The sequence below is a fragment of the Cydia splendana genome, chromosome 19, assembly GCF_910591565.1.
Source record: "Cydia splendana chromosome 19, ilCydSple1.2, whole genome shotgun sequence".
Classification (NCBI taxonomy): Eukaryota; Metazoa; Arthropoda; class Insecta; order Lepidoptera; family Tortricidae; genus Cydia; species Cydia splendana.
In genome coordinates this window covers 3,183,255-3,197,565 of record NC_085978.1, presented here as the reverse complement: position 1 = coordinate 3,197,565, position 14,311 = coordinate 3,183,255, and the positions used below count along the sequence as shown (strand labels likewise).

At 41.5% G+C, this 14,311-nt stretch overlaps 4 protein-coding genes and 1 long non-coding RNA gene across 5 annotated transcripts in view; 3 read left to right on the top strand and 2 right to left on the bottom strand.

Moving 5' to 3' along the window:
- The window catches only part of LOC134799942 (uncharacterized), a 55,237-nt gene extending 44,515 nt beyond the window's left edge, over nucleotides 1-10,722 (bottom strand). Inside the window, exon 1 of the long non-coding RNA XR_010145484.1 lies at nucleotides 10,624-10,722. This is a non-coding gene — a long non-coding RNA (uncharacterized LOC134799942). The remainder of the gene's footprint in view (nucleotides 1-10,623) is intronic.
- LOC134799851 (DNA-directed RNA polymerase III subunit RPC10) lies at nucleotides 224-960 on the top strand. The gene is made up of 2 exons (XM_063772250.1): nucleotides 224-542; nucleotides 763-960. Exons 1-2 carry the CDS (start codon nucleotides 402-404, stop codon nucleotides 946-948), a joined length of 327 nt encoding a protein of 108 aa, XP_063628320.1. The 5' UTR covers nucleotides 224-401; the 3' UTR covers nucleotides 949-960.
- LOC134799849 (threonylcarbamoyl-AMP synthase) lies at nucleotides 992-1,956 on the top strand. Its single transcript, XM_063772248.1, has one exon. It carries the CDS (start codon nucleotides 992-994, stop codon nucleotides 1,724-1,726), a length of 735 nt encoding a protein of 244 aa, XP_063628318.1. The 3' UTR covers nucleotides 1,727-1,956.
- LOC134799850 (mitochondrial inner membrane protease subunit 2) lies at nucleotides 2,091-3,786 on the bottom strand. The gene has a single exon (XM_063772249.1). It carries the CDS (start codon nucleotides 3,652-3,654, stop codon nucleotides 3,160-3,162), a length of 495 nt encoding a protein of 164 aa, XP_063628319.1. The 5' UTR covers nucleotides 3,655-3,786; the 3' UTR covers nucleotides 2,091-3,159.
- Nucleotides 4,039-7,003, top strand: LOC134799848 (uncharacterized). Its single transcript, XM_063772246.1, has one exon. It carries the CDS (start codon nucleotides 4,520-4,522, stop codon nucleotides 6,572-6,574), a length of 2,055 nt encoding a protein of 684 aa, XP_063628316.1. The 5' UTR covers nucleotides 4,039-4,519; the 3' UTR covers nucleotides 6,575-7,003.
- Nucleotides 10,723-14,311: the final 3,589 nt, after the last annotated feature.

Genomic DNA, 14,311 nt, shown 5'->3' with positions numbered 1-14,311 from the left:
TCACGTGATGAAACCTTAATATTAATATAATAAATATGGTCCTCTGAATATTTTAAAGGAATTAAGGAATCAAACATGATCTACAAGAAAGTCTATAATAGATGTATCTTATTGAATGAGCTAGGGACCCATTTTAAACCTTAAATAAATCTTGGTACATAAATTAGTCCCCAATTTATTGGTACGACATTAGAATTATCAGCAACACTAGCTTACTTGTCATTGTCATGCGTGTCAGTGAATTGAACTAACCTAAAAATATTGATAACAAACGTTCCTTTGATAAAGATGATAGAATAAATTACCAATCGATCGTAATAAAGTTAAGTCAACCTAATAACTTCAGAGAAAGCGCCCTTTTTGCTTTACCTTATGTGTTAGAAGCATGGTGAAAACTGACAATGTTATTCTGCCCGACGTGTGCTAACATTCTTATGGTGGAGGAGGCACCGGAGACGGGTCTCAGGTACGGCTGCAACTCGTGTCCGTATGTCTACAGCGTCAGGAAGAAGGTTTCGTCACGAACGTTCCCGAAACTCAAGGTAAGTACATTAAATTACTGAATTCTATGGGTGATGCAATCTACTCACTGAAAGTAAATGTTGATTGACGAGTTTACTTTGTGGCTCATTTGATACTAAAACTTACCAAAATATGGGTTTATTTAGTCATTGTGATATTATTAAAAAAAACCTTTTGTTTTTCTTAAGTTTCTCTTAGTGTTTCCATTGAGTAAAAAAAATATATATAATCACGTTTCAGGAGCTGGATTATATTATGGGCGGCGCTGCTGCCTGGGAGAATGTAGATTCAACGGATGCTGTGTGTCCAAAGTGTAGCCACGGAAAGGCATACTTCATGCAACTTCAGACCCGATCTGCCGATGAACCTATGACTACATTCTACCGCTGCTGTAACCACAAGTGTGCTCATAACTGGCGTGATTAGATAAAAAAACAATTGTGTTATTTACATGTGACTAAGTTTGAGCATGAATTTAATGAAAAGACTTAATATATTTAGTAGTTTGTTAATAAGTAGAAGTGCTTCACCAAAAATGAAGATTGAAAAAATGGCTCCTGTTATTCCCATCTCACTAGAAACCTCCAGCTCTAAAGCTGCAGAGTACCTTGCCACAGGCCAAGTAATAGCCGTTCCTACAGACACCATCTACGGTTTAGCTTGCAGCGCTAATTGTCCTGAAGCTATAAAGAAACTTTATAGTATTAAAGGCAGAGATTCCGCCAAACCAGTCGCAATCTGTGTGACATACACTGATAATGTACGTAAATGGGGCAATGCAGACCATCTAAGCGATGACTTGCTGAACAGTTTACTACCTGGCCCCGTAACAGTAGTATTAGAAAAGACTAAAGAGTTAAATAATCCATTTCTCAACCCGAAAACAACGAAAATAGGTATTAGGATACCTGATCACACTTTCATCAATAAAGTTACCGAGAAGTTTGATATGCCTATAGCACTGACTAGTGCTAACTTTAGTAATGAGCCGTCTACACTGTCTGTAAAGGAGTTTGAACACTTGTACTGTCATTTGGGGGCAGTTTTTGATGGAGGTGTGCTAAGTCAGGGCTTAGACCAAAACAGGACCGGTTCAACTGTGGTAGACCTGTCTAAAAGTGGATGTTATAGTATTATAAGAAGGGGAACATCATATGAGCATGTTGTAAAAGTTTTAGAAGAGAATGGTTTAACCAGTTGTTAAGTTTGTTTTTAATAATGCATAAGTGACAAGTTTCCATCACTGAGATTGGAGCAGTCAATTGTTTTAAACTTGAGTAAAAGAGATATGTAAATGTTTCCTTTCCTGTATGCTAAATATATTTAGCTTTGACACTATAAGTTATAAGTACCTATGTTTGGTAATTGTTTATTAAACAAACCTTGGTAATTGTTTATTAAAATAAAGCAAAACAGGTAGTTCTATTTTTTTTATTTAACCATTATACAGTTAACTTTCTTGAAACTTGTACCTTTAATTTCATTGATTTAGCATAGTTAATTATACTATTTTTTCTTAGCCTCTGATCAGAAACTATTTTCGTATTTTCTTGGAAAGTATGTCTTATGGGTTAGAGGCGGTACCATCACCCACACTGTTAACTGACAGTTTGTACACCTTATTACAATTGGCATAAGGTCCATCGATGGACAGTTAAAGAGTGTTGCTGTTTGTACTTAGTTGCAATGAAATTTAAATAAGTTAATTTGATTGTAGGTAGAATTACAGAATACAGTCCCTTCAGTTTAAAAAGAGAAACAATTGGGCTAGGTCACCTTTTCAAACCTGTTTACAGAAACACTAGTTTGATATTGAAGTTTCAACCAATAACAAAATTATCTAAAAGGTACAGACGTAGTGCATAATTGTTTTCCTTCGTATTTTCTCGGAAAAATTCGTATTTGTCATACTACTTCTTTCAAAGTCAGTACTTTTTGTACTGAGACTGACTGAAATAGCAAGACACGTTCGTATGTTTCTGTGAAAATATGAAGAGAAATAATTATGCACTACATCTGCTACCATAGTTCATAATAGGAAGCAAAACAGAAACAAATAGACTAGTTAAGAGATCTAAAAGCAAGATCAGTTATTTTGGCATTACTTTAAGGATGGTTACTTGGCTATATTGGCTAAACACTAATGCATCAGGGCTATTAAAGTTGAAAAGTATTTTTTAAAAATGTTATTTCTACTTTCCATAAATTTTTTGTTCCTTCCATTTAAAAAAAATTCATTACCAACATACAAAGTCTATAAAAAATGGTAACGGAATGGAAAAAAATCTTGGGAACCCTTTATTATCCCACTAAGATTGAAAGAGCTTGAATAGAAATAACATAAAAATTTCCAAAAAAAATTAAAGTGTAGACTTTAAATAGAATGGCCCAGAAACAAAAACATTTAGCAAATGCAGACAAGTAAATCATTACAACTAAAAAATTGGAACTTATGTCTATAATACAGCAACAAATTTCCCCTAATTTAAGTAACTGAAGGTAGATTTTACAATCATTATCACCTATTTTATACAGGCTAAAATTTCCACTATAGAACCACTACAAACATCAAGATGTAATAAAGCATTCGGCAGTTGTAAACATTGATGTAACTTTTGTGGTCCTAAACAACATTAACTACACAGGCATGCTGATCGGTCTTCTGTGTGTCGGCAATTTAGCTTCGAGTTGCTGCCATCGATCGGGAGGCCACACTATGGCTACAGCCTTCGCGTTCAACAGACCTAGTGACACTGGACCAAAAGTGTTGCTGTCAAGCGTGTGGCCCGTGTGATCGCCTTCCACCCAGCAGTGGCCTTCGGGAACCTTCACGTACTGGCTTTTGTAGCCCAGCGTGTTCACCACGTCACCCTGGAGCGCTACCACACGCTTGATAATCTTCTGGTTAGGATCTTTCGGCGACACCAGCGATACAACGTCACCTCGCTTCACACTGAAGTCTCTGATCGCCCATCGCGATAAAAACACGTAGTCCATGTTTTTCGCTTCTGGATTGAGCGCTGGCTGCATAGATATACCCTCGACCCGGGCCACATACCCCACGGTGTCCAGCAGGGTTAGGCCGACGGGGAGCCCAATAAGAATCGACTTAAACATACTCTTTAGAAACATGAGCGTTAAGCGACTCTTTACGGCAGCAAATCGAGCCCGGCATAGTCACGCGAATAGGATTTTCACTACAACATACTGATTTATTTAAATAAAATTTGTTTGCGGTACTGACATTTGATTTGAGCTTTTCGTTTGAAGTTACACAATTTGTCAAAAAATTGACAACAATTAGGTTTGAGACCATGGATGTAAGTAAAAAGGTCATTGTTTGAGACCATTGCTCTTAAAATTAGCGCGTTTTAAATTATATCTCAAACATAATTACAGAGTCCTTTTTCAAAGTTATAAACTAGTGCATGTTTGATTTTGATGACAATCTGCAACGTGGATTTGAAACCGGTTTTGGTTTAACGTGTCACGTCACTACAATGAAATGAATGAATGACCATAGAGTCTCGGTCTTCACATATACTTTTAAAAAAAGTGTTGATGCTTTCTATAGTAAATTACAACCAAACAGAAATTTTGGACATTTTATTTGCGTGTAGTGAGTTTAATATCACATAAATGACGACAAAAGACCTCAAGATTTTAACAATCGGAACCTGGATAGCATAAAATAAATAATTGTGTACAGATGGAAGCGTTCCGTCCTCGAGAAAAACTTACAATCTGCATAATCAGCTGTCAGTGAGAAAGATCATCTGTCCCTGTAAATATTAAAGCTAAAACAATCATAACACGTTTCAGTTAAACGAGTGTAAATAATGAGGTAAACGGCCCTGGTAAGATGTGACTTCGATCGCGTGGTGGATCGCCGCGACCCAAGAACAGAAATGGGATAATAACCTAAGAGCCTCGGCCGAGCCATGGCTGGTCTCCCGTGAGGTCACGCGTCCGTTCGACGGCAGCTAGCACGCGCATCATGTCCGGCGACTTCCCGTTCGCGGCGAAGATCGTGAGTCCCGTGAAGTGCAACGAGAAGCCATGGGACCTCTGGGTCAGCGAGATCGGGCACTCGTCGCCGCGGCGCGACGAGCCCGCGGCGGACGGCAAGGCGGCGCCCGCGCGGCCGCAGCACCCCTACAAGCCGGGCGCGCCGCGCTACCGCCGCGCCGGTCTGCACCGCCTGCGCCACGACTCCATGAGCCTCCACGGCCTCTTCCCGCAAATGGACAATCTCAACGCGGCCATCTGCCACATGTGCGGAGTGGTAGTGAAGTGCAGTGCGGCTTACAGACACTTACTCGAGTCCCACACGGGCTCAGAACCCATACTCCCACCTCCACCACCCGCACCCACAGTCAAGCTCAAAAGTGGTCACAGTCGGAGTCGACATAAAAAAGAGCTGCCTCCACCCCCTCCCCCTGTAGACATCCTGCCTGTCCCCATGGAGACATCTCCTCTATACACAGCTACAGCTCCTCTTTCAAGGATAGTGATACCACAGCCTGATTTGCAATACTTAGAAGAGCCAGGGACTTCATCGGCAGTCAGCGGAGAAGTCCAAGTATGTGTGGAGACGGGGGAGTTGCCGGTGGTTAGTATACAAGATACAGAGGACCTGCCTCTCGGTGAGAACATCACTGATGATATAGTTGATATTATGAACTCTGAAGGCATACAGAGTGCGGACGACATCACAAATGCAGCAGATTGGAAGAATATAATTAGAGATATAGGGAAGATGCAAGATCTCAACTTTCCCCAAACCACCGATACGGTACAAACGGACCTGTTCGCGCCCGTGGACGGGTCCCTCGCCTACCACACCATGACTGACACAGACTTATCTAGTTTACAATTTGCACCAAACACCTCACCCATGCTGGCGTCCGTGATAGACACGGGCGTGCTCAACGCTCAAGCTTTAAAACCGGCGCCGGCCACGCCGACGAGCAAAGCGCGGCCGAAGGCAAAGTCGAAGTTTAATCTCCGAGAGTATGACCCTAACAAGCACTGTGGAGTTGTCACCGCTGACAACCCTAAGCCGTGCACGCGGTCTCTAACTTGTAAAGCGCACGCTCTGTCCCTACGGCGGACAGTTGAAGGTAGAATTAAACCATTCGATACGTTATTGGCTGAGCATCGAGCAGCGAGAGACGCGGGGCAGCAGGCGAACGCGGCAGCGGCGGCGGCGGCTGCTGCGGCGGCGGCGGCAGCGGCAGCAGCGGCCGCCGCGCCCGCGCCGCCCGCACCCCTCCTCACGCCTTTACTCGTCAACGCTTCTTTAGATCTCAGCGCATTCAACGGCCTCACTCCCGAACAGCAAGTCAACGACATCTACGCGAGTCTCGTCAGCTTGGAAGAATCGCACGGCGTATTGCCGGATACGTCTGCTATCGCGCCGCTGCTGAGCCAAGCCCTGCCGCTGCCGACCGAGCCGTTCTTGCTACCCGATGATGCGGAGGTCCCACTGGAGGTGCCCGCGGCGTCGCCGGTGCTGCCACCCGTAGTACCTAAGATAGAAAAGGTGGAACGTCCAGAGAGATCAGACGAGGGCCCGCCCCCGCTGGTGCCGGGAGACGTGTGCTGGTATTCAACGTGTCCGCGGCCGCTGGCGCTGTGCACGTTCAACGCATCCCACGCAGGCGGCGCCATCACCTTAGGCAAGAAATTCGCGACGGTCCGGAGTAACATCAAGTCTTCGCTCTCTCGTTCTCAGTGTAAAACCGGCGCGACGAACAATTATTATTATAATCAGAACGCTCTGTCGTTGTCTAAAACTGTACATATGAATAATGCTAGTAAAACTAATAAGCCTGAACTGCGAAAGCTGATAGTGACGTGTAGTGGAGGTGGAAAAGTGCAGCAGACTCTTAGTGAGCTTTTCGGGGGAGACGTTAGACACGTAAACGGGCACGTGGGGCACAGCGGGACGCAGGGGCACAAGCGTGCCCCGCCGCTGAAGCACGGGAAGCGTGCCCCCGCCCTGGACCTGGGCTTCGGCCTGGACCCTCTCCTCGACGAGAAGTGCTGAGCACCTATAAGCAATCACCGGTTGTGTAGTCACATATGTGTATTTATTTTTCTGTACGATCACGATGTAAAATAATGAACACGAATACCCGCAGATAATGTTACGATAATGTTAAATCTCATTTGGTTTCAAGAAACGAACTAATGTTTGTATTATTTTGTATATTATTTATAAGATTTTTTTAAATCGTTTCCGACCTCGTCGGCATGTGTCAATGAGAATTAAAAATAGATAATACAGAATGGTTGTATTTTTTCGAAATGACATATTACTCATTGTTGATACTGAATTGAATACTGATAAATGGCCTAGGATTAATAATGGTTAATGTGATGAAAATTTCCATGTAAAAATATAAATAATATTGAATAAGTATATCCGTAATAGTAAATCACCTCCTTTTGAAATAAAGGAATACCTCAGTTCTAATTCTCTTTGTTTTACTTATTTCAGTTAATTCACTCTCACCTTGAACTAAACTAAAATCTAGGTACCTATTACAATCATAGTGGCTCTGTGAGCTGCAGACCTCGTGAATCCGACATGGTCCGTCGTTTTATTAATTTCCAAAAACATTATCGACATAACTATCGAACCTTCTCACCAAATTTCAGTATAATCGGAGAAATGCGACCTCCAGACAAGAACATCCGGTCATACGAAAATAATTTTTATAACTGAAATAGAGACCTTCGCTCGGTCAATGATTACATTATTAAAATTCTAATATGCTTAACTTCGTAGTTTTCCTTGATGAATTAAGAAAGATAGATATCTCATTCACCAGAGCGTAGCAAATTTAGTCAGTTTCGTATACGAATATTACCCAGTTCTGGTTTTTACGGCAGTTACTTAGTTGGTAACTGTTGTAAGGTAATTACGCCGTGGGAAAGTATCGAAGCTTGATTCGAACGGAATGAAACAATGACTCCGGTTCGAAGGACCATCATATTCATTCATTTACCAAGACAGGGCCGGATTAACCCTAAGTCAAAGTAGGCAACTGCCTAGGGGCCCCGCCTCGGCTAGGGGGCCCCGACGGCTCAGCGCGCACAAAAAAAAAATTTTGTTTCATAGGGTCAATTCACGAGTAAATTTTTTATTCTTAATAATAATGAGTACCTATGCTTTGTTATTGTTTTTTTTTTGTTCCATTCTTTAATTGAATGAAACTGTAATCAAATTGAAGCAATAGTTTCAGTTTACGGGGCGTATATGCGTACCTGGGGCCTGTTTCTCAAAAGCTTGTAACTTGTAATACAAGTGGAAGTCTCTTTCTAACAAAAAGTGACATCCGCTTGTATTACAAGTTAAAAGTTTTTTGACGGAGAGCTTAGCTACGGAAATAGGTTTGCAATAAATAGAGCAACGAAATCCCTCTAGTTAGTGTGCCATACTATCATTATTAATTAATCCGGGCACCTGTCAGCTGTTCAGCTCTTAGACCATTTTGAGAAACGGGCCCCTGTTGTAAAGATTTTCTGAAAAAATGTTAATATTTACTTTTTTCGAACAACCAACAACATCTGGGTTATTTCGACTTAAAATCACGAGGACTATTGATAAAAACAAAGAAAAAGTGTCCTTAGTTTTTCTTACGAATTTTCGGTGTCAGTTTAGTGGCGGTCCATACAAAATGTATGTATGTAAAAATGCGTCACAAAAGTGACCTTTTTTCGACGATTGGTTCATGTCAGAGCGCTGCTTCCTTACAGCTCGGCCTTCGGCGTCGCTTTTTAAGAAATATTAACATTGATTTCAGTAGCTTGGCCTTTTGCCTCGCATGAAAGCTCACTTCGCTAAAAGACGCTTCGGGCTTGTCGATCAATGCGGAGATTGCTGAGCTCGACCTTCACTTCAGCCTCACTTTTTACCTCAATTTACCATTGGTTTGTGTTCGTTATCTGCTCTACTTCAGCTTAGCCTTTGGCCTCGCTGCGCCAAGCTCGGCCTGCGGTCTCGCTTTTTAATACAATGGAATATGGTTCGTGTCTGTGCTGAACTATTTACCTATCCTGAAGCACGGATTTGACTTCGCAGCATGAAAGCTCCCCTCACTGGGGTACTTCGGACTTTTAGGCCCAGGTGAAGATCGGTACCCGGCCTGGCCTTTTATCAGGCTTTTCACAATTTGCGATATTGTTAACAAAAAATTTCGCGCTCGCTGCGCTCGCGTTTTTAGTAGGTTTTTTGGTTGACCCTTTATCTATATGTTAGCTTGACTGGTGAATTAATACAGTTAGACCAAGAAAAGTCTACAATAATTTTGATAGGATACGCAGATACGTCATAATTTCATAGAAGTATGACGTTTAAAATAACACTTGCACTGCGTGTGTAATAATTTTAACACATGGAAATTCTTTATTACTATGTTGATTCTAATCATGTGGCTCGGCGTTTTGTCTTATGGTCGGACAATCGCTGAATTAATTAGCCTCGCAAAATATTAAATATTGAAAAAATCAACTTTGCGGCATTGAGCGTAGCCTCGCTTAAAATTTGCCATTAGAGGTAGATAAGAAAGTGACGCTCAAGCTCACAGCTTTGGTATTCCACTGGGAATTGGCCTTAAGCCTAAGGGCGATTGTGCACTACAATGAATTTTACTGTCCGGCAGTCCGAGTTTTCATGGTCCGATATGGCATGAAAAAAACGGATGATTGACTTGTGCACTTGTCCGTATTTTTACTCGCAGATGCGGCGCAGTGGCATGAAAAAAACGGATGATTGGCTTGTGCACTTGTCCGTCTTTTTACTCGTAGGTGCGGCGCAGTGGCATGAAACACACACCCCCCCCCCTAGCCCGCCCCCGCCCGGCCAAGTCATGAATAATACTAATTCCAGACACAGTGCACAAGCATAAACACGTTTTTCATAGCTGTCATCTCGGACCGGAAAAAAACTGTCCGGAATGGGGAAAAATAAAATGTCGGACGGGTAAAATTACGTCTAGTGCACAAGCTACTATATACATTTAATGGCGTGCCATATCGGACCGTAAAAACTCGGACTGCCGGACAGTAAAATTCATTGTAGTGCACAATCGCCCTAAATGGCTCTCCCCACACTTGATGCATCGCGGAATCGGCAATAACCGATAGAAAAAAGCTTTATGTCCAAACAATCAGAGCAACTAGACTCGGATCGTCTCGGCTGAAGATTTAAATTAAAAACGCAAACTTATTTCCCTGTACTGAACATGCTGTACCTATGCAGAATTTACTGTAGGGGGCCCCGAGCCTTGCACTGCCTAGGGGCCCCGACATGCTTAATCCGGCCCTGACCAAGATTCATTGATTATACACGGTGGCTAAAAAATAGCCGCATTCCCGTTGCCAGGGAGGTTTTGGGATTAACACTGAGGATTAACTTTTACTATGTGTTTTACGAAATGTCGACAAAAATTTACCCTCCCATAGAAAATGGACCAGCCAAAATGTTATGAAGCAGCCAAATTTTTTTCGCGATTTCGGGGTTGGTCCCATAGTAAAAGATGCTCAGTATAATCCCAAAACCTCCCTGGCAACGGGAATGCAGTTATTTTTTAGCCACCCTGTATATAACGTTTAATAAGTTCTTAAAGTCTACGACACATCCGTGGTTAAAATTTGACAGCGAAGAGTCTTCGCCGAAAACAGCCAGCCAGCTATGTAGACCATCATATTCATTAATTTATATTTAAAGACAAAATTCATTGTCTATAATGACGTGTAAAGTTTACGATTTTGTTCTACAAATTTGACAGCTGATGTAGATGGCCCTTACAACAACTCCAATACATTGGCCACAGTACACCGCAGTTTCTTTCAGATGCTAAACTACATATAGATAGAGTCAGACCAAGACAAGTCTGCAACGATTTTGATAGCACACGCAGTGCAAGTGTTATTTATAAGTACATCATAATTTGATAGATGTTCAACGTTTAAAATAACACGTGCACTGCGTGGGCTATCAAAATCTCTGTAGACTTTTTTTTAGTCTAACTCTGCTTTAACCTTTTCAACGCCAACGACGGATTAATCCGTCACAGACCACAAAGCAACATAGACCTACGTGCATATGCATAAAGTTCAATTTCAGTTTTGACACTTCGGTAATGTGGCGTTCGAGTGACAGCTTTTGTTTGACACGGCGTCGAAAAGGTTAAACCCACGTGGTTAGATTTTAAGCCATGATTAGGAGATAAGTACTTATCCGGCTTGGCTTTACGACCGCGTTTTCATTTTCTATGGGACTTCCAAGTTCCACTTCTTAGTTATAAACAAACAAACATATGTTTAACCTTTTCGAAGCCGTGTCAAACACAAAAGCTGTCACGCGGACGCCACGTCACCGAAGTGTCAAAACTGAAATTGAACTTTATGCATATGCACGTAGGTCTGTGTTGCTCTGTGGTCTGTGACCGATTAATCGGTCTTTGGCGTTGAACCTGCGGTGCGGATATATCGGTCATTGGCGTCCAAAAGGTTAACCATTACAAAGATCTCATATAGTCTTGCAATCTAGCTTCATTCAGCTTGCATTCAAGCTTTATTATCTAAACATAAGCGATGGAGCGTTTATAGAACTCGATTACCACCAGCTTACCTTATTTCAAGCACAGAATAACTAATAGTACTACCTTACAGAAAATTCACTCCTTCACAAAAGTCAGATTTAGGTATAAAATTATACCTATATTCGCAGCCTGCAACAAAATTGAAACTTATAACCGCGCACGAACGGTGAATCTTGTTTGCGCGAGCGCCACGTGACAGGCCCGGGCGGCGCGCCGGCCAAATGTACCTAAACTGCGTAGTGACACCCCCCTGTTTCAAGCTACTTTTCTACGACCGGATACCTGTAAATTACTATTTAAAGACTATCAAGACCAAAAAAGTAAGACATTGTTGCCTACTTATTACTAGCGCGTCTTGTATTTATGTAAAAATAAGTAAATAAAAGTACTTTTTTAAATCGTAGGAGTAAAATTACTGATAAATAAATTATCGTAGCATGATTATTTATCAAAAGGAATTTACTATTTTACAAACAAATTATTGCAGTGGCAACATTGTCTTACTTTTTTTGGTCTTGAATTACGTTTTGCAGTTTTTTTAGTAAGAAGAACTGGGGGCTAGCCAAGATAACAATCGTTGATAGAACACGCAAATCGAAACTTATAGGTACAGTCAGCAGCAGAAGTTGCTAAGCGGGCGAGGTGTTCACAATGATCTTGACGCGACTTTATTGTTAAGAGAATAAGAGCGCGCGTGTCAAGGTAATTTTGAACACCTCGCCCGCTCAGCAACTTCTGCTGCTCACTGTACATATTATGTACGGAAATAGTCACGTGACTTTTCGTAGCATTTGTCATTCCGATGTAGGTACGATTGTCATCTAGCCACCAGGGGGCCTACCGCGAAAACAGAAATTCGCAAATTGCGGGTATCTTTCTATTTTACTCTCATTGAGACGTAGTGACAGAGAAAAATGCCCGCAATTGACCAACTTCGCTTTTCGCGGTTATAGCCCAGGAAAAGATAGCAGAAGGTGTCGCAGAAAGCAAACCGGGACTGGAACCTCAGGTGGCATGAGCTTTCTCTGCCAAAAATGTGGGAAGTCATGCCGCTCACGCATGGGCCTCCACAGTCACCAAACCTGTTGTCTAAACAGCAATGCATAAATCGTCTGCAATAGACGGAAAGGCTTGTGATGATGATGATGCGCACAGGAAAGCTAAATTAGAACGTTCCGAAATTTCATCGACATAATAACATACATAAGCAAATGAAGGCATTATTCTTGTGGCACCGCCGTCGCGACAGGAGTTAATAATTCAAATGTATTGATCCTGTTCCTTATTGCCCGTATTACGGCGGCAAAGTGGCGATCAAATATCGCACTTGCCGATAAATCTAAGTACCTATAAGTATATTATTGATTGAAGCTTGAGGATGTAGGATCGTACTTTTGATATCGGATCGGAACAATGTGAAAACGCTCTTAGGGAATCTATCCAAGTACCTACCTATCCATAAAATTTTATTGGAACACTAGCGACCCGCCCCGGCTTCGCACGGGTTAACAAATTATACACCTAAACCTTCCTCAAGAATCACTCTATTGATAGGTGAAAACCGAATGAAAATCCGTTCAGTAGTTTTGAGTTTATCGCGAAAATACATACCAACACACCAACAGAGAGACGCGGCGGGGGACTTTGTTTTATTAGGTGTAGTGATAACGAAAATCAAAAAACCAACAACAAAATCAAAATAGGCCTACCTACTTATTCGTACGCTTAAAACATGGAATAAAAAAATGCACACGCCCAAAATAAAACCAGCTTGGTATGGGGACAATATTCATAACACGTTCGTCCACTGCCCATACGTTGAAGTAGGTCATGTTCATGTGAAAGTATGATTAAAGATATCAGAATCACGCACAGGTTCGATTCCCGAGTGTACACAATACTTAATTATGTGCTTGAGAAGTAAAAGGACTAAAGGGCAAATTGTTTACAAGCGATTATGGTCTTAATTCTTATACTTCACTAGACGGGCCCGCAGCTCCGCTCGCGTAAATGAAATAAAGAGTTTGTCTTATGTTTAGTTAAATACCGACATTATTATGTATCCCTGCCAGGGTTTATAACTGTGATAAGGATTTCTTATTTGTCAAGTAGGTAGCCGTTATTTGGATAACTTTATTCGAAAATTTCTTATAACGTACGTAGGTATTTATTTAAAACTTGTTTTAACATAAAATTATTACTTATTGTTGTAAGCCTAGTTGCAAAAACGTTCATTAGATTACTTTTTTTCCGCTTTAAGCCACGAATATGGACGACCACCACCCATAAATCGCCTTTTCATACAAACGTAGGTAGTCCCCATTTCCCTTTCTGGATCTTAACATTACTACGGCTAAGGTGACGCAACGATCCAAAGGACTCACCTGGCCTCCGATACCAGATCACGTCATGTTTCTTGCGATCTTGCGATAGCTCTCGCCATCGGGCGTCTCCCATTTTGTTGTCCCAAGTACGCTCGTCTCCCATTCTATAACTTTGTATTTTTGGCTCATCTCGGCAGCCCTTTCCCTGGACGAATGACAATGTTTGCCGAGCCATGAAAATCAATCTGAATAATAATAACTCATAAAGAAATTTAAAACAATAGCTAAACTGGGGTACAAATTCAAAAACTCACCAGCAGTTTAGCTTCACGACCTTCCAGATGGAAAAACAGCAAGCCAATGACTTGGAAATTTGTTTTGGCGGTAACTGTCAAACACCTGTCAAAACCAACTGCTCTGTGGTGGGAATGTGAGAGAGAGAGAGGGACGTATATGCTAGAAAAGGACAATACGACCGACAACACAATGTTGCCATTCTCAATATTATTCTTAGGTTTCGAATATCGGTACAGTTGTTTAATCATACGATAATATTAATTTGATTGATATGTCATAAATGGCATAATTCACTCGTATGGGCTATATGGACTAAGGTTGAGGTTGGCAGCACTTTTTATTTTACTTCGTGTAAAAAAACTCAGAAATACCTGTATACCAACATGACAAACATAATTTAGTTTACTTTAACTTACGGATTATTTGGTCTAATCTGTAGCACCGCCAAACGAAAGCAACCGAGAGTTCCCGAGAAATGGAAGATTGTTATGAAAATTTATTTTCCTTATTGTAAATTAAATACGCATCGAAAGCGATAGTTTTTATGTTCTA